Below are 23,149 nucleotides of genomic sequence, written 5' to 3' on the forward strand. Positions count from 1 at the left end.
CACCACTCACTTGGTGTGTTTGATACACATATCCATGAGGAAGGTGTATCTGACAGTGTCCATTGTTGGTACAATGATATCTTGAATTTTGGTGTTTTTGTCTCCAATGGTTGTGCTTTTGATGAAATCATTCCAGTGAACCCAACGTCCCCGGGATTTTAGCTGAAAAAAACCCCACAAGCTCTTAGAAATGTTAAATGACTCTGTAGATAGAAATAATTCCTGGAGATGAGGATGAGTTATAGAAGAGAGATAGATAACACATTCTGATAGCAAAAGTAGGGACATTTTCATACAATATGTAACCATAATTTAGCACCAATAATAACATGATATGTAAACATGATCTGAAAGGTGCCCAATACAGGAGGGATTGTAGAAAAGTATGAGAATAATGAGTATGTGCAGCAGACATAGATATATATATCAGCATATAGCTCTAGTGTCTCTGGACCATTCTAGTCCAAATAATCATATGTTAGCTCTACAGGGTATAATTCCGAAAGTGATTTTTCTTTCCCAGATAGTTTGCGGTATTGTCTGTTTAACACAAAATACTTAAGGGGTATATTTACTAAAGTGCGGGTTTTTAGAAGTGGAGATGTTGCCCATAGCAATCAACCAATTTCTAACTATTATCTTCTAGATGGTGCTAGATAAATGTTAAGTAGAATTTGATTGGTTGCTATGGGCAACATCTCCACTTCTAAAAACCCGCACTTAAGTAAATATACTCTTAAGTATTTTGTGTTAAACAGACAATACTGCAAACTATCTGGGAAAGGAAAAGTTCTTTAAACAATTAGTTTTACTGCATTAACAAAGACATATTTAAATATGTCTTGAACAGGGATCTTATGTATGTATATATATATATATATATATATATATATATTATATATATAACTGAATCGCTGAAAGAACTGTTCCATTTAATTTTATGGCTGATATTTCATTTGAACATAGCTGATCAATCCAGCAGCTCCCATTCATTTCATGCTAATGAAAAACAATATAAAGGAAGTAAGGTTATTCAAGCAGAATTACTTAGAAACAATGGGACAGATAAGAAAACTGCATAGGTAACAAAGCAAAAAATGTGCAGTAACCCGTGTTAACCAGAGGGTTAGCTTTCATTTTGCAAACTGTTGCTAGAAAACTGGCAGACACGGATAGGTTTCTATGTTTGCCACAATGCCTTTGTCCAGTTTTCACAAGTGCACCACCACATGGTTTACTGAATTTCCATGGTTAAAATGATAATACAGATTGACATCAATAACATTCATACCAATGAGGCACATTAGAGGATGAGGAACAAAATGACGTTAGCAGACAGTTCAGTCCTGCCTAGTTTTATGAACACCTTTACCTCATACATATAGTCATAGACCAGGCCTTTATCATCAAATGGACATTCCCATTTCCCCACAGATGCCGGCATCGGGTGCTGCTCATTCTTTCCGGATATGATTTCTTTGAGAAAAGCATCAAACTTGATGCGGCTGTCAGTGTCACAGCAGCCACCAATGGACCACACCACAGAGAAAGTAAAACAGGCCTAGTGGAAGAAAGACATACACTAAATAAAGGTCACGAGTCAGTGGACATAGCTGTGTTTAGTCATCCACCATACATTTCCTCTAACTACAGGCTTTTTGGATTCACAATTTAATAATGCAATGATCCATAACGTTTCATGCATTTTCCCCTTTATAAAAGGTATAGCAACTATGTGAAACAATGCTGCAGGGGTGCATTGCGAAAACTGGCTTCATGAACCCTATTTCTCACAGGTTCTGGAAAGAAATGGATTCAGGGCCTGATTCAAAAATGGACACAATGACGATTCTTACACAGATCAAGCGATAGTTTACCATTTCGCATCCGTATAAGCCACACTATGCACGCGCTGCGATTGTTTTGCGATTCCGCAAGCACAGAGAACCCATTTACAAAGTGAGAGTCAAGTACTCAGCGTTTGGGGGAGGTAACGGGGGATGATCAGGAAAACGCAGGTGTGTCTTACCGTTTAAATGCCGTTACATGGGCGTGCATAAATTAGCCATTGCGATTACATAAGCAGCATGAGAGCTCTCTGCGTGTCAGCAGAGCTGCAGTGTTTGCGGCTGGTCAGACCTGCTGCAAGGACAAGATAGCTGCTCGATCTGCGTCGATGTTACCGATTTTTACGCAGATAAGCGACATTGTGAGAAGATGAGAAGACATCCTTATACTCGGGTAAGCTTTGGAACTATTAGCATATTTTCGCAGCTGAGTTTCGTGCCCAATCGCAGCTGTGATCACATTAGCGTCCATCTCTGAATCCGGCCCTCACTTCGCCTTACTAAAGGATCTTGACGGAGATGAGCCAGGTTGACCACTATCATACTGTGCAAGATCTCTGTGGCCCATGAGATGAGGGTCTTACCATAATCCAGGTACGAATGTTCTTATTAATGGGGTCTTCATTCACCACGTCAAAAATCAACATTTCAAAGAGTCGGGTGAGCGATATAACCACATTGCTATTATTGGTGGTCACCAGCTCCTGTACGGGGAAAAAAATATGGTTTATATTTGTACTATACACTAAAATTACAGCAAATGTTATAACTTCATCATTCAGAAATGGGTGGACCTGAAGTTATACAACCAAACTGGAAAATATGGTGTGTGAGCAAATTATTAAGTCCAAATTGTCCTAAAAATGTGACATAGAAAATGTTAGTTGTTCATAGATTAGATTGATCTGTTTGTGTGAACAATGAAAATTAAACAAACATGAGTGTCCAATGCAAAGTGTAAGTGGTGTGTGAGGGGGGAAAGGGCAGCCAATCATATTGTGCCTAGGGACAGCCTATCCCCTAGATCCACCCCTGTTAATGCCAATATCAAGACCGCACCTTGCAATGTTTCCTGAGGAATCGTAATAGAGGTCGGATGAGCCAGTCGAAGAGATCCTCTAATAGAGCAAGATGTTCTTTCTTCTTCAAGGCCTCGGGGAGGGTGTTAAGCCAAGACTTGACCAGTGGGGTCCAGCCCAGTTGTTGGGGTTCCAGGTAAATCATACCGCAGCGGCTGACAGTAGCAGGCTGGAGAATAAAATAGATTTAGATCCCATGTTTATAATCAGATATGAAGATGGTTATTATTATTATGGGATGATTTTAAACGTACCGATGCCTGGGAAAGGTCCATTGTTTCAAAGATGAGACTCATCTGAGGTGACATCTGAATAATCTCCCCACTCATTAAGCAAAGCTGGGAACAAAAGGAAGAAAAAATAATATCCCAATGTTAGATGCAACTATTGATTTTGCATATTACTGACTGACTGCTGAAGAGCCTGATGCTCACGTTTCAGCAAGTAATAGTAACATCACAGCGGTGGGTGCCAGGTATTGTAAGGGTCTGAGAGAGCATCAACAGGATACACAGGTAAGATTATTGTAAGTAATAACGTTAGACAGTAATAACTTTAGCCAGAATCATGGACTACATGTCCATGTCTGATGCTAATCATCATAAATGTCCTTTAATTTAGTGACTTTATGTTTGCAGTTTTGTGTCAAGTGATGCTGCATAATTAAAAGATGAAAAGACATGTACAATACAGAAACGAATACAGAGCAGAAATAGGCTGCCATATACACTTCAGAGGCTGCATTGGGAGCCTTTTAACCTTGGTAAGGGCTGCGTATTACTTGTAATCTCAGTAATAAGTTAACTTAATAAATGTAATCAATGAAAGACACTTATCTGTAATAACATCAGCAGGTATTTTACTCCACGGCTGCCATCAGAAATTGGGTGACCCAGTACAAACGAAAAAGACAGTGCCCCCTGCCCCCTTGATCCCACGCACCCCCCAAAGGCCTGGTGGGTACAGAGGTGTGTATGTAAGCAAGCATTGCAAGCTATGAAAAAATAATATGACAGAACAGGGAGGAGCTAGGGCTCCAAGTGAAGTTCTGAAGGGCCACATGGGGCCCTATTGTTACCGTCACTAGCATAGAGGCTGCTACTTGTGACTGGTTTGTGTTTTCCTTGATCTTGTAAGACAATGAATAACTAGAAGAGTCTACTGGAGTTAGGTAGAGTATTCCAGGGGAGCAGTGAAGCACTGGGGTACTATTCCAACCAGGGTTCTACCTGTGTGGAATTTGTTTATTCTCCCCGTTTTTTGCATGGGTTTCCTGAGTGTGCTCTGGTTCCCTCCACACTCCAAAACATACTAATAGATTAAGGCTATTGTGTGTGTTATTGTGATGCAGAAATTAGACTGTAAGATCCTCTGGAGCAGGGATTGATGTGGATGATTAAAAAACATTTGCTGCTTAATTTGTCATGCTATATCAATAATAAAAATATAATCCATTTTTATTGGGTACAGATATGTTTCAGGATTGAAGATCCAAATGACTCACATATAACAGTACATTGTAATTTGAAGATAAATCTGAATATATTATGGCATAAATGTATGCATAGATATCAAGCTTTGCAACTATATATGTAGGTTTGTGGATCTTATTTCAGTTTTTTTTCTAGGTTGTGTGTTTTGTAATGTTATTACATGAATTCATTATTTCCTTGTAAGGTAATCATGAAGCTACAGGATCCTTATTTACTTGGGCAGCACAGACAGTGTAATGGTTAGCGTTACTGCCTCACAGCACTGAGGTCGTGGGTTTGATTCTCACCACGGCCCAACCTGTGTAGAGTTTATATATTCTCCCTGTGCTTGCGTGGGTTTGCTCCGGTTTCCTCCCACACTCCAAAAATATACTGTCAGGCTAATTGGATCCCACAAAAATGAACCCTAGTGTGTATATGTGTGAGCATGTGGTAGGGAATATAGATTGTAAGCTCCACAGGGGCAGGGACTGATGTGAGTGCCCAAATATTCTCTGTAAAGTGCTGCGGAAAATGTGTGCGCTATATAAGAAACTGGTAATAATAATAAAATATACTGCAGTAATCTGGCAACAAACCAGCTTTAATCTTAACTGTCCTCAATTCCTGTGTCCAAAAGGTACAAAGTCGAACCAAATAGGTGCAGTTTGGACTGACTTGGATGTGTATTTGGGTGAATTGGGGTGTGGTCTATTTTGAACAGAAATTCCAATTGTAAATGTTAGTAGATATGTAACAAAATTCAGAAAGAAAATGTTTAGAATAGTAATGTATTCCATTGTGTTGTTTTATCACTTTACCTTTTTATTATCATCAAGCACTGTGTTCATACTTTCTATCCACAGGGTATCAATAGGTCCATCAAACACCACCCATTTCCTTTCCGGAGTTTCGGATAATGCAAACTCTCGGAATGTGTTGGCAACAATTCCATCAGTCCACTGAAATGTCACAAAGGTTTATGTTGGAACATGATTAATGTTTCTCATTAGATATCTGAATGCATTTAGATTAAATTACTTACATATCGATAACAACAGCACTGATCAAATTGCTATTAGTACACTTGGTAACTTATACTGGGTACACACTGAGACGACAGATTGGTCAGCAGACCGATCCGCTGTCAGAGCGGCTGATTGGTAAGTTATACACACTTACTAATTAGCCACTCAATATGTCTGGGCTGACATCACAACTGCGCAGGCATTTAAATTTGCCTGCCCAGTTGAGATGATAGTGTCGGCGGTCCCTGCAGCAAGTGTACGGGCGGACGGCAATCACCCATAAGCACATGCAGGTGCACCGATATATCTTTCAGATATATTGGCATCAGCTGTATGTACTGCTTAGCCGAACTGATGTGTTCATTAATTAAGTTGTTCACAGATATATTGGGTGTACACACCAGCTGATGCATTCACGATATATCGTACATCGATCGAGCAAACGATATACTGTATTGACAAGTGTGTACTTAGCATTAAAAGCACTGCTTAATGATAAACAATGCAGCACTCCTGAGAGGTCTTTGAGCATACAAGCCAGAAAAATAAAAGAGAAAGTGGCAAGTGAAAGGAGCTACGAGATACTGGTGCTTAAATGGAGACAGGAATAGGCAAGGTGGCATAGAAACCTCCTTGCCCCGGCCCAGCCAGCAGCTTGAATCATGACCACTATAGCAGTGGTATATAATGCAATTTCACTAAAGCTGTTGCCACAACATGCAGTATAATTGATGGAACAGAGCTGTCGCACATGACCAGTGGCAGCTTTTCCTACCGAGTCTGCTGTATGTGTGGATCTGAGTCATCAGAGCACCGGACCAGAGAAACTAGAGAGCAGCCATCAGCAAAAACAGACAGGCATCTTAACAAGACATGGGAGAATGTCTGCTTAGAAAGCTCAGTTCCGTCTCCTAATGGTCATATTATGCATGTGTATTTTTTATGAGATGTTTAACCTTCCTTGACCACTTTTGTTCTTTATATGAGATAAATATAGAATTCTCATTTTTTAAACTTTCTCTCCTTCAGCGAATACTATAGACAATCAATAGTGTTATCCAGTGTATAAGGAAACCTACAGTATGTGTACAAATACAGTCAGGTGCATAAATATTGGGACATTGACAGAATTTTCATATTTTGGCCTCTATTCACCACCACAATGGCTTTGAAAGGAAACAAACAAGATGTGCTTTAACTGCAGACTTTCAGATTTAATTTGAGGGTAATTGTGAAGTCTTCTCTTGATTGTTGACTTTGACACATATACACCTACCTCCTGGAGAGTGTTCTTGATTTGGCCAACTGTTGTGAAGGGGTTTTCTTCACCAGGGAAATAATTCTGCTGTCATCCACCACAGTTGTTTTCCATGGTCTTCCGGGTCTTTTGGCATTGCTGAGCTCTCTGGTGCGTTCTTTCTTTTTAAGAATGTTCCAAACAGTTGATTTGGCCACACCTAATGTTTTTGCTATCTCTCTGATGGGTTTGTTTTGATTTTTCAGCCTAATGATGGCTTACTTCACTGATAGTGACAGCTCTTTGGATCTCATATTGAGAGTCGACAGCAACTTATTCCAAATGCAAATGTCACACCTAGAATCAACTCCAGACCTTTTACCTGCTTAATTGATAATGAAATAATGAGGGAATAGCCCACACCTGTCCATGAAATAGCTTTTGAGTTGATAGTCCCATTACTTTTGGCCCCTTAAAAAGTGGGTTGCACATATAGAAACCGCTGTAATTCCTACACCGTTCACTTGATTTGGATGTAATTACCCTCAAATTAAATTTGAAAGTCTGCAGTTAAAGCACATCTTGTTTGTTTCATTTCAAAGCCATTGTGGTGGTGAATAGAGGACAAAATATGAAAATTCGGTCAATGTCCCAATATTTATGCACCTGACTGTATCTCCATGGCTGGTGCTAGGTTCTTCTGTTGCTCCCCCAGACTCCCGGACCAGAATAAGATTCAGCTTAGGCGGGCTGGCCCTACTGCCACATGTATCGGCTTACTATGCTAGCCCTTTATATGTCTGACGTATTACATACACTGTCTGCAATGTGTATGAGGCAAACTATAGCTTACTATGTGATATTAAGCCCTCTTTACTTTGCTGGCAACACTTGCTATATAATTAAGAATTTGGAAACCTACCTCTAGAAATCTGCATTTGCATCTGGGTGGGACGAAAAAATGATGACAACAAATATGAGGAGGAAAAGGGGGGACAACGGAGATACTGTAGCTGATGGGAAACAATGGAAGGGGGGACAACAAAGACAAGGAGGTGCATAGTAAGTGAGTTGTCAAAGAAGTGGCAGAAGAGACATAGGCCCTCATTCAGAGCCGGACACAATTAGCGCTCGCTCGTCCTGAAAATAGGGGTGGCTATTTAAATGAACCGTTCGCTGTTTGCGGTCTGTTCACGCCTCTAGGTCTGAACGAGCGAACAAAACTTGCGGGTATATCGACCAGGGTATGAACTGCTCGCTATTCTTGTGGTCGGTTTTTGCTACCACAATTTTGCTAGCAGTTCTGGCTATAAAATAACCCAGTGACGTGGTCAATGACGCGGCTGTTTTAATTATGCACACCCATAAAACGCCCGTTTTGACCTTTAAGCACGCCTGCGTTCTGATTTCCACTCCCCGTTTTCAAGCACCTTCCCCTGTTACCACCCACATACGCCTCATTCTGTCACTCAAATTAGCAGGCATTCGCTATTTTGCGAGCCCATGAATTTCGACCGCACTGACTGGTTCGCGCATGCGTATAATGATCCGTACGCATGCGCAGTTGGCCAAACATCGCTCGGAGCGAACGAGCTGCCGCTTACGAGTGGCTCTGAATCAGGCCCATAGTGAGGGCAAATGAGAAACAGTGAGGGCAGACAAAAGAGAAATTTGGGTAGTCGAGACAAATGAAAATAGATAGTGGGTATGAAACATTATAAAAAGGGAGACATAACTCATGGGGTTGTACATTTCAGGGAACTCCCACAATGGCAGGCAGGCCTCCGAGAGGAGGGATGTGTGTGGAGCTTCTGAATATAGTGGGGGAGGTGGTTGGGGGTGTAGATGTGAGTGGACCTAGCTCAGATGTTGCTTCAGATCCAGGTGTCTGTAGTTACACCACTGATGACTCTGCTAACATACAGATTTTGAATAAAACATCTCACAAACCGATTTAATATTATTCGTCATGAAGACCGCCATAAAACATTACAACAAAATGGCAGCATTCAGAAGTTAATGGCGCTTATAAAACAAATACACTGACAGGCTTACTGTAGACACTGGTCTAAAGAGCTGATTCAGCCCCGGATGCAGTCCCGATTCGGTCACTATTGACCAATGTTTTTGGGACTGGGCATGTGCCGGGGGCGCAGTGTGCACATGCCGTGATGCTGCTCCGGTCACAGTGTTGGGGAAGCCGCAGCTTGATTGACAGGCTGTGGCCGTTTGGGGGCGGCGATGGGGAGGAGCGTATAAAACTCAGGCGTGTTTTATGGGCGTGCCGAAGGCAGCATCTGTGTCGTCAGATGCAGATTCACTGGCCTCGGCAGCTGGATATTTTGAGCAAACTTAGGGTTGCACAGATATCCGTTGGTCAGCCGATGGTGGCAATGGTGATCCAACGCTGCGTCTGAGAAGCCGGCCGTGGGCGTCTATTCACAAAAGACATCTACTGCTGCATTAACATAACTTCTCAGATCCACTGCGACTGAAGACGCAGCTCAGATTACTCTTTTATGTCCATTTCTGAATCAGGTCCTAAGTCTTCTGTTGGCTACTAGTGACCTTTTTTTTTAATCCATATGTCCATGGCCTCAAAAACTAGATTATTAAGGTAACTTGCAGGGAAACGGTGTCTGAAAAATTCTGTGTACAGTGTAAAGTAACCATGTATTATCTATCTAACATACTGTCCCTTTATAAATACAGACATACCTCATGTGACACTGGATCAAACTGCCCAAACAACTGTCCCATAGTGATGGCTTTAGGATTCACTGTCCTGTAAATTACTTTTTCTTCCTCACATCCTCGTTCATTCATAAGGGACAGGGAATCAGCGAGGACATGGAGGACCTTCGTTTTCCCAGAGAATGGTTCTCCAACCAGCATAAACCTATACGAGTAGACAAATTACCTGTGTTATCTATCCTGCAGCAGTCAAAGGGGACCAAGCGTATTGAATTCCCAAACACCATTACTAAGAGCTGCTGAGAATACTTTGTTACGTAGGAAGTTTTAAAGGAGCAGGAAAACAAAAGTGTCTGAAAATGTGCCGTGGAAAGAGAGCAGTACCATTTGTGCCCAACAGGTGGCTCTCACCCAATCATCCATTGCTTATTTATAAATCAATGTGGCCTGTGGCAGGATATGCCCAAATTATTTTGACTAGGTTTTTTAAATCAGCTCAACAATTTGCAAACATTTTTTGAACTTAATCTAGACTAATAATTTGTATTCAATCTGAGTGAGGCGCACAAATGTTATAATCATTGTAAACATATTCAATCTGAAATTGCTAGATTGCAGTGCTCAATTCCACAGAATGCAAGGCTGGAATTCCTCGTTACATGAGATAGTGTCATATATTCCTGCACTGACACTACAACCAAACTCTTTCACTTTTATTTAAAACAAGCAAAATCTTGGCACTTTAATGATGCAACTGTTAGAGCTCAGTGACCGCTTACCCATGTCTCACAATCATCATTTCATAGGTCTGGATCATTTTCTCCAGAAACACCTTCTCCGGCTGGACATTGTGCTTAGCAAAGCACTGATGCGCACACTCCAGTAAGTCCTGCAGAAATATACACTCTTTATTGGATAAAACCCCCAATGTCACCATATTTTGCTTCTTACATACAGTGTACAATTTTCAAAGCAATGGATTTATAGTAAGTACAATCAGGGGCGGATCCAGAGAAAAATGACAGGGGAGGCACAGTGATTGGGGGTGGGGCCTGTGTGGGGGGTGGGGCCAGGCGTGGGAGTGGGGATGTGGCCCCACATGTCCGCTGCCAATACATAGTGCCCACCTAAAGTGTTGTGCAAAATGTTATAGCAAATGAACATTCCACAAATATTTTGAACATCTCAGTAATTGACGTAAGTAGAAGTGCTGGTACAGTATGTAAATGTAAATGGCTGGGGTCCGTCTAGGCCCCCAGATGCTTTACAGAATTTGATAGTGTGAAATTAAGTTCCTATGCATTTTCTGCTACCAACTGAGACTCACATGTTAGGCCACTTAAGGTGGGTACACACTATGCGACCTATTGAACGATATATCATTCCGAAGTGGATCGGAACGATATATCGTGCAGATCACATAGTGTGTACACCCGATATGCATGCTCCCGCAGACACAAGCGTCATCTTCCGGACGCCTGTGTATCACGGTCAACCAGAAGATGACATGTGCGAGGCCATGCTGCTGAATGCAGCATGGCATCCTACATTGTGCTGTCATCCCTGCATTGTGTATGCACTTGCCAATGCTGGGTCCTGTCATTAGTCAGATCGGCTACACATTGTTCTAGTGTGTACCTGGCATTAAAAAGAAATATAGCTGCCTACTTTTATTAGTCTGTCACAACTCCTCAATGGACAAAGGGCTTAATTCAGAGGCGGCCGTACGGTCTACGACCGCACGGCCGCCTCGATGTTTGTCCAGTGCGCATGCGCACAAGGGAGCCGGCTCCCTCGTGCGCATGCGTGAGACCCGCTACGACCGACGTAGCGGGTCTCTTTCCAAAGGGGGCGAGCTGTCGATGTTGATTGACAGCTCGCCCCGTTTGGAAGGCGGGCCGGTGGGGTGGCAGCCCAAACGGAGGCGTTCCCATGGGAACGCCTACAGTTTGGGGGAGGCCCCACTGACATTACTAGTGATGTCAGTGGAGAGCTTCCGGCTCTGACAGAGCCAGAAGCTCTCCGGGGCTTACGACAAGTGAGACCCTATCCTAGGGTCTCGTCGTAAGCCCCGATGGTCGCGATGGTCTATGACCATCGCGACCATCACCCGAGCGGACGTTAGAGCTGTGGGTGTTAACCCACAGCCTAACGACCGAAACAGAGGAGGGCGCTCAGGATGCAAGCGGCCGCCCAGTTTCTGAGCGACCGCTTGCATTCTCCGACCGCCTCTGAATGAGGGCCAAAGTGTGCTGATCTTACCCAGGACCTCTATATGACAATTATAGTGTAAATTTGCAGGGTGGGTGAGAGGAAGGAGAGTAATAATGCAGGGTGGGTGCGAGGAGGGAGAGTAATAATGCAGGGTGGGTGCGAGGAGGGAGAGTAATAATGCAGGGTGGGTGAGAGGAAGGAGGCTATTAATGCAGGGTGGGTGCGAGCAGGGAGAGTAATAATGCAGGGTGGGTGCGAGAGTAATAATGCAGGGTGTGTGAGAGGAGGGAGAGTAATAATGCAGGGTGTGTGAGAGGAGGGAGAGTAATAATGCAGGGTGGGTGAGAGGAGGGAGAGTAATAATGCAGGGTGGGTGCGAGGAGGGAGAGTAATAATGCAGGGTGGGTGCGAGGAGGGAGAGTAATAATGCAGGGTGGGTGAGAGGAGGGAGAGTAATAATGCAGGGTGGGTGAGAGGAAGGAGGCTATTAATGCAGGGTGGGGGCGAGGAGGGAGAGTAATAATGCAGGGTGGGTGAGAGGAGGGAGAGTAATAATGCAGGGTGGGTGAGAGGAGGGAGAGTAATAATGCAGGGTGTGTGAGAGGGGGAGCATAATAATGCAGGGTGTGTGAGAGGAGGGAGAGTAATAATGCAGGGTGGGTGAGAGGAAGGAGGCTATTAATGCAGGGTGGGTGTGAGGAGGGAGAGTAATAATGCAGGGTGGGTGTGAGGAGGGAGAGTAATAATGCAGGGTGTGTGAGAGGAGGGAGAGTAATAATGCAGGGTGTGTGAGAGGGGGGAGCATAATAATGCAGGGTGGGTGCGAGGAGGGAGAGTAATAATGCAGGGTGTGTGAGAGGAGGGAGAGTAATAATGCAGGGTGTGTGAGAGGAGGGAGAGTAATAATGCAGGGTGGGTGAGAGGAGGGAGAGTAATAATGCAGGGTGGGTGCGAGGAGGGAGAGTAATAATGCAGGGTGTGTGAGAGGAGGGAGAGTAATAATGCAGGGTGGGTGAGAGGAGGGAGAGTAATAATGCAGGGTGTGTGAGAGGAGGGAGAGTAATAATGCAGGGTGTGTGAGAGGGGGGAGCATAATAATGCAGGGTGTGTGAGAGGAGGGAGAGTAATAATGCAGGGTGGGTGAGAGGAAGGAGGCTATTAATGCAGGGTGGGTGTGAGGAGGGAGAGTAATAATGCAGGGTGGGTGTGAGGAGGGAGAGTAATAATGCAGGGTGTGTGAGAGGAGGGAGAGTAATAATGCAGGGTGTGTGAGAGGGGGGAGCATAATAATGCAGGGTGGGTGCGAGGAGGGAGAGTAATAATGCAGGGTGTGTGAGAGGAGGGAGAGTAATAATGCAGGGTGGGTGAGAGGAGGGAGAGTAATAATGCAGGGTGTGTGAGAGGAGGGAGAGTAATAATGCAGGGTGTGTGAGAGGAAGAAGGCTATTAATGCAGGGTGGGTGCGAGGAAGGAGAGTAATAATGCAGGGTGGGTGAGAGGAAGGAGGCTATTAATGCAGGGTGGGTGCGAGGAGGGAGAGTAATAATGCAGGGTGTGTGAGAGGAAGGAGGCTATTAATGCAGGGTGGGTGCGAGGAAGGAGAGTAATAATGCATGGTGGGTGAGAGGAAGGAGGCTATTAATGCAGGGTGGGTGCGAGGAGGGAGAGTAATAATGCAGTGTGGGTGAGAGGAGGGAGAGTAATAATGCAGGGTGGGTGCAAGGAGGGAGAGTAATAATGCAGGGTGTGTGAGAGAAGGAAGAGTAATAATGCAGGGTGGGTGCGAGGAGGGAGAGTAATAATGCAGGGTGTGTGAGAGGAGGGAGAGTAATAATGCAGGGTGTGTGAGAGGAAGGAGGCTATTAATGCAGGGTGGGTGAGAGGAGGGAGAGTAATAATGCAGGGTGGGTGAGAGGAGGGAGAGTAATAATGCAGGGTGGGTGCGAGGAGGGAGAGTAATAATGCAGGGTGGGTGAGAGGAGGGAGAGTAATAATGCAGGGTGTGTGAGAGGAGGGAGAGTAATAATGCAGGGTGGGTGAGAGGAAGAAGGCTATTAATGCAGGGTGGGTGCGAGGAGGGAGAGTAATAATGCAGGGTGTGTGAGAGGAAGGAGGCTATTAATGCAGGGTGGGTGCGAGGAAGGAGAGTAATAATGCAGGGTGGGTGAGAGGAAGAAGGCTATTAATGCAGGGTGGGTGCGAGGAGGGAGAGTAATAATGCAGGGTGTGTGAGAGGAAGGAGGCTATTAATGCAGGGTGGGTGCGAGGAAGGAGAGTAATAATGCAGGGTGGGTGAGAGGAAGGAGGCTATTAATGCAGGGTGGGTGCGAGGAGGGAGAGTAATAATGCAGGGTGGGTGAGAGGAGGGAGAGTAATAATGCAGGGTGGGTGAGAGGAAGGAGGCTATTAATGCAGGGTGGGTGAGAGGAGGGAGAGTAACAATGCAGGGTTGGTGATAGGAGGGAGAGTAATAATGCAGGGTGTGTGAGAGGAGGGAGAGTAATAATGCAGGGTGGGTGAGAGGAGGGAGAGTAATAATGCAGGATGTGTGAGAGGAAGGAGGCTATTAATGCAGGGTGGGTGCGAGGAAGGAGAGTAATAATGCAGGGTGGGTGAGAGGAAGGAGGCTATTAATGCAGGGTGGGTGCGAGGAGGGAGAGTAATAATGCAGCGTGTGTGAGAGGAAGGAGGCTATTAATGCAGGGTGGGTGCGAGGAGGGAGAGTAATAATGCAGGGTGGGTGAGAGGAGGGAGAGTAATAATGCAGGGTGGGTGAGAGGAAGGAGGCTATTAATGCAGGGTGGGTGAGAGGAGGGAGAGTAACAATGCAGGGTGGGTGAGAGGAGGGAGAGTAATAATGCAGGGTGTGTGAGAGGAGGGAGAGTAATAATGCAGGGTGGGTGAGAGGAGGGAGAGTAATAATGCAGGATGTGTGAGAGGAAGGAGGCTATTAATGCAGGGTGGGTGCGAGGAAGGAGAGTAATAATGCTGGGTGGGTGAGAGGAAGGAGGCTATTAATGCAGGGTGGGTGAGAGGAGGGAGAGTAATAATGCAGGGTGGGTGCGAGGAGGGAGAGTAATAATGCAGGGTGTGTGAGAGGAGGGAGAGTAATAATGCAGGGTGGGTGAGAGGAGGGAGAGTAATAATGCAGGGTGTGTGAGAGGAGGGAGAGTAATAATGCAGGGTGTGTGAGAGGAAGAAGGCTATTAATGCAGGGTGGGTGCGAGGAAGGAGAGTAATAATGCAGGGTGGGTGAGAGGAAGGAGGCTATTAATGCAGGGTGGGTGCGAGGAGGGAGAGTAATAATGCAGGGTGTGTGAGAGGAAGGAGGCTATTAATGCAGGGTGGGTGCGAGGAAGGAGAGTAATAATGCAGGGTGGGTGAGAGGAAGGAGGCTATTAATGCAGGGTGGGTGCGAGGAGGGAGAGTAATAATGCAGTGTGGGTGAGAGGAGGGAGAGTAATAATGCAGGGTGGGTGCAAGGAGGGAGAGTAATAATGCAGGGTGTGTGAGAGAAGGAAGAGTAATAATGCAGGGTGGGTGCGAGGAGGGAGAGTAATAATGCAGGGTGTGTGAGAGGAGGGAGAGTAATAATGCAGGGTGTGTGAGAGGAAGGAGGCTATTAATGCAGGGTGGGTGAGAGGAGGGAGAGTAATAATGCAGGGTGGGTGAGAGGAGGGAGAGTAATAATGCAGGGTGGGTGCGAGGAGGGAGAGTAATAATGCAGGGTGGGTGAGAGGAGGGAGAGTAATAATGCAGGGTGTGTGAGAGGAGGGAGAGTAATAATGCAGGGTGTGTGAGAGGAAGAAGGCTATTAATGCAGGGTGGGTGCGAGGAGGGAGAGTAATAATGCAGGGTGTGTGAGAGGAAGGAGGCTATTAATGCAGGGTGGGTGCGAGGAAGGAGAGTAATAATGCAGGGTGGGTGAGAGGAAGAAGGCTATTAATGCAGGGTGGGTGCGAGGAGGGAGAGTAATAATGCAGGGTGTGTGAGAGGAAGGAGGCTATTAATGCAGGGTGGGTGCGAGGAAGGAGAGTAATAATGCAGGGTGGGTGAGAGGAAGGAGGCTATTAATGCAGGGTGGGTGCGAGGAGGGAGAGTAATAATGCAGGGTGGGTGAGAGGAGGGAGAGTAATAATGCAGGGTGGGTGAGAGGAAGGAGGCTATTAATGCAGGGTGGGTGAGAGGAGGGAGAGTAACAATGCAGGGTTGGTGATAGGAGGGAGAGTAATAATGCAGGGTGTGTGAGAGGAGGGAGAGTAATAATGCAGGGTGGGTGAGAGGAGGGAGAGTAATAATGCAGGACGTGTGAGAGGAAGGAGGCTATTAATGCAGGGTGGGTGCGAGGAAGGAGAGTAATAATGCAGGGTGGGTGAGAGGAAGGAGGCTATTAATGCAGGGTGGGTGCGAGGAGGGAGAGTAATAATGCAGCGTGTGTGAGAGGAAGGAGGCTATTAATGCAGGGTGGGTGCGAGGAAGGAGAGTAATAATGCAGGGTGGGTGAGAGGAAGGAGGCTATTAATGCAGGGTGGGTGCGAGGAGGGAGAGTAATAATGCAGGGTGGGTGAGAGGAGGGAGAGTAATAATGCAGGGTGGGTGAGAGGAAGGAGGCTATTAATGCAGGGTGGGTGAGAGGAGGGAGAGTAACAATGCAGGGTGGGTGAGAGGAGGGAGAGTAATAATGCAGGGTGTGTGAGAGGAGGGAGAGTAATAATGCAGGGTGGGTGAGAGGAGGGAGAGTAATAATGCAGGATGTGTGAGAGGAAGGAGGCTATTAATGCAGGGTGGGTGCGATGAAGGAGAGTAATAATGCAGGGTGGGTGAGAGGAAGGAGGCTATTAATGCAGGGTGGGTGCGAGGAGGGAGAGTAATAATGCAGCGTGTGTGAGAGGAAGGAGGCTATTAATGCAGGGTGGGTGCGAGGAAGGAGAGTAATAATGCAGGGTGGGTGAGAGGAAGGAGGCTATTAATGCAGGGTGGGTGCGAGGAGGGAGAGTAATAATGCAGGGTGGGTGCGAGGAAGGAGAGTAATTATGCAGGGTGGGTGAGAGGAAGGAGGCTATTAATGCAGGGTCGGTGCGAGGAGGGAGAGTAATAATGCAGGGTGTGTGAGAGGAGGGAGAGTAATAATGCAGGGTGGGTGCGAGGAGGGAGAGTAATAATGCAGGGTGTGTGAGAGGAGGGAGAGTAATAATGTAGGGTGGGTGAGAGGAAGGAGGCTATTAATGCAGGGTGGGTGCGAGAAGGGAGAGTAATAATGCAGGGTGTGTGAGAGGAGGGAGAGTAATAATGCAGGGTGGGTGCGAGAAGGGAGAGTAATAATGCAGGGTGTGTGAGAGAAGGGAGAGTAATAATGCAGGGTGTGTGAGAGGACGGAGAGTAATAATGTAGGGTGGGTGAGAGGAGGGAGAGTAATAATGCAGGGTGGGTGAGAGGAGGGAGAGTAATAATGCGATGGGTGTGCGTAGTCACTGCGATCGCAGTCCTGATCACAGTGTCCGGTTCACGCAGTGTGATGCATACACACGAGCTGAAGGCAACAATCGACCGAGTGGGTGCATTTTTGCACTTGCGATCCTTGATGAATCAGGCCCATAGATTGGCAATGTGCGGACCGCAGCATTTCATGGCCAGGGCAGCTGTGTTCCTAGGGGTAGTCTGCCTAATGGACCGCCCGAAGTAGTTACAATTTAAAAAAAACCTTCTGAAAACGACAGTGGGGAGGGGGGGGGGCGTGCCCCGGTGCACCCCCCCCCCCCCTCCGAATCCTCCACTGATAAAAGTGAACAAAAGTAACAGACTCACCCACCAACCACACAGATGTACCAAACTTTTACAGAGGATAGTTGGAGAAGTTGCCCATAACTAGCAACCAATCAGCTTCTAGGTATCATTTTATAGAATGTACTGTACTTGATAAATTATAACTTGTCCTCTTTAGAAAGTTTGATACAACTCCCAGATAGAAACAGCGACAACTATGCTCTTATATTACCTTATAATCCGCTTCTGGAAGCTGAATGCCAGGGAACAGGTCACTGGTAATCCCATTGAACAATGGGATGTCATGGGACAGGAATTTGGGCTCATTCACATCCTTAATTGACCGCAGGAGCTAATTTAGAAGATGAAAAATTTAAAATTGTGATAGAATATATACACATCTTATATATAAGATCTCAGAAGACATATCTGGTCGGACCTCCCGTTGGTATAGGCTGGGCAGAACTTTGACCCCGGGAACGCTGGGCAGAACTTTGATCTGGGAGCCTGTTCTGGGCCTTCCACTGGATGGATTTGGACAACATCACATAATTTGGATGAAAACTTCAAAGTGGTAATACTGATTCCCAAAAGACATACTCCTGGTTGGACCTCACATTGGTATACGCAGGGCCTTCCACTGGTGGATTTGGATGAAAGGTCCACAGAGGGATGGCAATTGGTTTGGGATGCCTAATGGAGTGGTTGGGGTTCGGACCTCACGACGGAGTACACCGACAGAACTTTGACCCAGGGAGCCTGTTCTGGGCCTTCCACTGGATGGATTTGGACGACATCACACAATAAAACTTAAATAACTTGAAGATTTAAACCTGGGCAACGCCGGGTACTTTAGCTAGTATTGTATATAATTTATTACCAGTTATTTGTTTATATAGCGCACACATATTCCGCACACATTTGTCAGGGACCCGCAACAAGTATCGCTGACGTGGGGGGACAACTCTGCTATAGACAGAGCGCCGTAATACAAATACCTTACTTACCATACTGCTACCACCGATGGAAACGATTCAAAGAGGCCACCGGTCCTCTAGTTACCCAATAATTGCACAGACTCGGCAACAAGATTCCCACTCAATTAATCTGTTGCCTCCTGCTTCTAGCAATTATCACAGTTATCAGCTGTGATGTCTTTACCAAGCACAAACTACTTTATTATCCGTCTTGGTAGGATTTGCAAACATCCTGCACAAGGCATAATTAATGGGTAAGACATGGAAATGCCACATAGATTATTATTATCTATTATTTATATGGTGCCACAAGTGTTCAGCAGCGCTTTACAAAGTAATAGATCAGAACTTACAAGAATATCTTCATTCTCGTCAGGAAATTTCAGCTTCAGGTTCCCGGCAGCCACTAACACGGCCTTCACCGCACGCATGCCATAGTCATAATGGAACTGAGAGGAGAGCTGTTCAGAGCACAGCCTGTATGTCATTACAATCTTCACAGAGAGAGGCTTTGCATGTAGAAATCCATACGAATACAGGGAGATTTCGGCAATCAGGGCGTAGTTGGGTACCATCATGGCTACAGTGCGAAAAAGAACCTGAAATACAAATACATGATTAAGCATCTCCCCGCCATTGTCCCATCACAGCCATCTACACTGAAGTGCCAAAAGTCATAGAATAGCAGTATATAAAAAGGGCAGTCTAGATGGGCCAAGTGGTTCTTATCATGCCCTCAAATTCTGTGTTTCTATATAACGGTAATGGTACCTGGAGCCATCATACTATGAGATCTTGGAAATGCCAAGACCCGCATCAGTTGTAATCTGACATCTCATGAGTCAGTTTGAACAACGGCTAGGCTGCTCATGGCAAGGTGACATGAATTATCAGAGTTCGAACGGGGCATGATAGTGGGTGCCCGATGGATGGGACATTCCTTTTTCAAAGTTGTGCGAACATTGAACATTCCTCGATCTATGGTGTCACGTGTGTACCGAGAACTTTTCACGGAAGGCATGACCACCCACCGTGGACAGAGCAGGGGCCAACCACTGTTGCCTAATGATCGTGACCAGCGCATCTGGCCATATAGATGTGTCCACATACATCTTAGTTCCTTAAACAGCCCTTCTAGTCACGCCATGAGTTTGCAAACACTGAACTTATTTTCGCTCTACAAACATTGTTGCCATGTGATGTATGATACAATTGGCTACTGTATAAACAGACGGAATTGGTATGTTATAGTGCCGGACCTAAGCCCAGCAGATAAAATACCGATGATGGAAGGCCGGCAGATGGAGATCCCGAGAGGGTAATTATTAATCCTATCCCTAAACTAACCCTCCCCCCCTAACCCTCCCTTAGTGGTGCCTAACCCTAACCTCCCCCCTAGTGCCTAAGCCTAACCTCCCCCCTAGTGCCTAAACCTAACCTTCCCTGGGGAGGGGGTGCCTAACCCTAATCTCCCCTCCGGTGGTGCCTGACCTTAACCCCCCTTCCCCTAGCCTAACCCTAACCCTCCCTGGGGGGTGACTAACCCTAAGTCCCCCCTGGAGTCTCTAAACCTAACCCTCCCCATCCCCGCGTCTATCATCTCCCAACGCCCGGCTTTGGCATGCCGGGCGTCGGGATTTCGTCGTGGGGTTAATGATAGGCATCGGTATTTAGAGGCCTATCATTAGTACCATGCCGAGCTTTCACTGTCGGGAAACCGGCGGTCGGCATTTCGACCACCGGCTTCCTGACTACATCCCGAACAGACTGCTGGGAAGCATCGTATTCGACTAATGTCCCAAATTACTGTGTTATATTAAATTTACTAGATATTATTATTTTATTTGCATGAATATTTACATTTTTTATTTGAACACTGTTCTTACTTTGTATGTTTTCACAATTTAAGTAAATTGCTCTTATGCTCTTATAAAACAATGTGGTTTTTATCAGGGCCATAGCTAGGGTAGTGCGGCCGGTGCCATCGTACAGGGCACTGCAGGGCAGGGGGCGCTGTTTGGGCCTATCAAATTTCTGTTTATTATCATTCTTGCTTGTAGCTTCCTCTTATTTCATCCCCAGCATCTCCTGGCCTCTCCTATATCTTCCCTGGCCCTTTTTCATGAAGCCATGGCCCTTTTTGGGGTGCATTATGTCCCTTTGAAAAATGAGGGGGGGCGCCAATGCTCTTTCTGGCACAGGGCACCAAAAAGTCTAGTTACGGCTCTGGTTTTTATGTTCAGCATACTGCTCATGTCATCCTTGTGGTGCTTAAAAGTTTGTGAACCCTTCAGAATTTTCTATATTTCTGTTGAAATTTGGCCTAAACTACCTCAAATGTTCACACAAGTCCTAAAGTAGAACCAAATCAAACAAATGAGACAAAAAAAATTTAGACATGCTCATTTTCTTATTGAGGAAAATGATTCAATATCACATATCACATATCACAATATCAAAAGTATGTGAACCTTTGCTTTCAGTATCTGTTATGACCCCCATCTGCAGCAATAACTGCTTCTAAACGTTTCCGGTAATTGTTGATTAGTCCTGAACATCGGCTTGGAGGAATTTTACCCCATTTCTCTGTACAATACAGCTTTGACTCTATTATGTTGGTGGGTTTCCTCCCATGAACTAGTCGCTTCAGGTCCTTCCACAACATTGCGATTGGGTTAAGGTCAGGACTTTGATTTGGCCATTCCAAAACTTCATTTCTTCTTTAGCTATTTTTTGGTCGAATGACTTGTGTGCTTTGGGTCGTTGTCTTGCTGCATGACCCACGTTCTCTTGAGATGCAGCTCATGGACAGATGTCCTGACATTTTCCTTTATAATATTCTGGTATAATTCAGAATCTATTCTCCCATCAATGATGGCATGTCATCCTGGGCCAGATGCAGCAAAACAGGCCAAACCATGATACCACCACCACCACCGTGTTTCACAGATGGTATGAGGTTTTTATGCTGGATTCGGAATACCGTGTTCTCCTTTCTCCAAACATAACGCTTCTCATTTAAACCAAAAATCTCTATTTTGGGCTCATCTACCCACAAAACACTGGGCCTGATTCAGAGCCGCTCGTAAGCATCCGCTCATTCGCTCTGAACGATGTTCGCACAACTGCGCATGCGTATGGGTCGTAATGCGCATGCGCAAACCAGTCATTGCGGTCGGAAATCGTGCGCTCGTAAAACAGCGAGGGGCTGCTAAATTGAGTGACAGAATGAGGCGTTTGTGGGTGGTAACAGGGGAAGGTGCCTGTAAACGGGGGAGTGGAGATCCGAACGCAGGCGTGCCAAACGGTCAAAACGCCGTTTTATGGGAGTGCATAATTAGTAAAGGAGTGTCATCGACCACGTCACGTGGTTGTCTTTTAGCCTGAACTGCTCGCAGTGATTGCGGGAAGTAATCCTACCACAAGCACTGCGAGCAGTTCAGACACCTTTCGATGTTCCCGATTAACCAAATAAATACAGGAGATGACGTATGATGCGAACGGCAAAGGGGTGTCTTTACAAAATAGCGAACGCATTTTTCGGACGCTCACACAGACATAGAGGCGTCAACACACCGCAAAGAGCGAGCGCTCAATTTAAATATCCGGCCCCTTTTTAAGAACGAGCGTCCGCAAATAGCGTCCGGGTCTGAATCAGGCCCACTGTTCCAATAGTCTTCTGGCTTGTACAGGTGATCTTTAGCTAACTGCAGATGGGCAGCCATGTTCTTTTTGGAGAGCTGTGGCTTTCTCCTTGCAATCCTGCCATGCACACCATTGTTGTTCAGTGTCCTCCTGATGATGGACTCATGAACATTAACATTAGCAAATGTGAGAAAGGCCTTCAGTTGCTTAGAGGTTACCTTTGTGACCTTGCAAACAATTAGGCGCCTTTCTCTTATCGTGATCTTTGTAGGTCGACCACTCCTGGGGAGGGTAATATGGGTCTGAAATTTCCTCCATTTGTACACAATCTGTCTGACTGCTGATTGGTGGAGTCCAAACTCTTTAGAGATGGTTTTGTAACCTTTTCCAGCGTGATGAGCATCAACAACTCTTCTTCTGAGGTCCTCAGAAATCTCATTTGTTTGTGGCATGATACACTTCCACAAACATGTGTTGTGAACATTAGACTTTGACACTCACACCTGATTGTCATCCCACAGATTGAAAATCACAGATATGTGATATTGGATCATTTTCCTCAAACAATAATTAGCAACTCTAAAATTTTTGTTCATTTGTTTGATATGGTTCTCTTTATCTACTTTTAGGACTGGTGTGAAAATCTGAGGTCGTTTTAGGCCAAGTCATGACGTCACACACTTAGTGTGACCCGGAACCTGGAGCTCAGGAGTGAGATCCGTCCTCCGGCTGCCGCTGGCACTAGGGGAGGGGGGGGGGGGGGAGAGGAGAGAAGGAGCCGGGCGCCCGCTGGTAACACACTCTCAGCGGGAGCCCGGCAAATGGAGGGTGCAGGGGGTGTGATTGCTGGGCCGGCGGGCCCCTTAAGCCGGGCCCCATAGTAACCGCACCCCCCGTAGTTACGTCACTGACTGGACCACAAGGGCTCTTACAGAATAGGAGGCGGCCCGTGACACTAGGTGATGGTGCGGCCCTGGGGGCACATGGCACCCTGCCACCCGGCCCAGTCCGCCACTGAATATAGGCATGCCGCATATCATTTTAATCAACAGAAGCTGCTTGTGCGTCCTATTTGCATCGCTGAGGAGGCTGGCCATGTCGCCTCTGGAGGATGGCCATGCCCCTAAGTATGGCCCCCCATCACTGCATTCCCCCCGTGGGTCCTTAATGCCCTAGTCCAAAACTAGATGGAT

General features: G+C 45.9%; 1 protein-coding gene across 1 annotated transcript in view; it reads right to left on the bottom strand.

Annotated features, from left to right (window-relative positions):
• The window catches only part of DNAH12 (dynein axonemal heavy chain 12), a 168,684-nt gene that overhangs the window by 80,470 nt on the left and 65,065 nt on the right, over positions 1-23,149 (bottom strand). Inside the window, exons 28-37 of the mRNA XM_088472684.1 lie at positions 18,665-18,910; positions 17,567-17,686; positions 10,137-10,246; positions 9,382-9,562; positions 5,220-5,360; positions 3,181-3,264; positions 2,907-3,095; positions 2,432-2,551; positions 1,373-1,561; positions 11-162 (exon numbers count right to left, since the gene is read on the bottom strand). Coding sequence (XP_088328810.1) covers positions 11-162; positions 1,373-1,561; positions 2,432-2,551; positions 2,907-3,095; positions 3,181-3,264; positions 5,220-5,360; positions 9,382-9,562; positions 10,137-10,246; positions 17,567-17,686; positions 18,665-18,910 — 1,532 coding nt within the window. The remainder of the gene's footprint in view (positions 1-10; positions 163-1,372; positions 1,562-2,431; positions 2,552-2,906; positions 3,096-3,180; positions 3,265-5,219; positions 5,361-9,381; positions 9,563-10,136; positions 10,247-17,566; positions 17,687-18,664; positions 18,911-23,149) is intronic.

The sequence above is a fragment of the Taudactylus pleione genome, unplaced genomic scaffold (genome assembly GCF_031769625.1).
Source record: "Taudactylus pleione unplaced genomic scaffold, aTauple2 ptg000128l, whole genome shotgun sequence".
Taxonomy (NCBI): domain Eukaryota; kingdom Metazoa; phylum Chordata; class Amphibia; order Anura; family Myobatrachidae; genus Taudactylus; species Taudactylus pleione.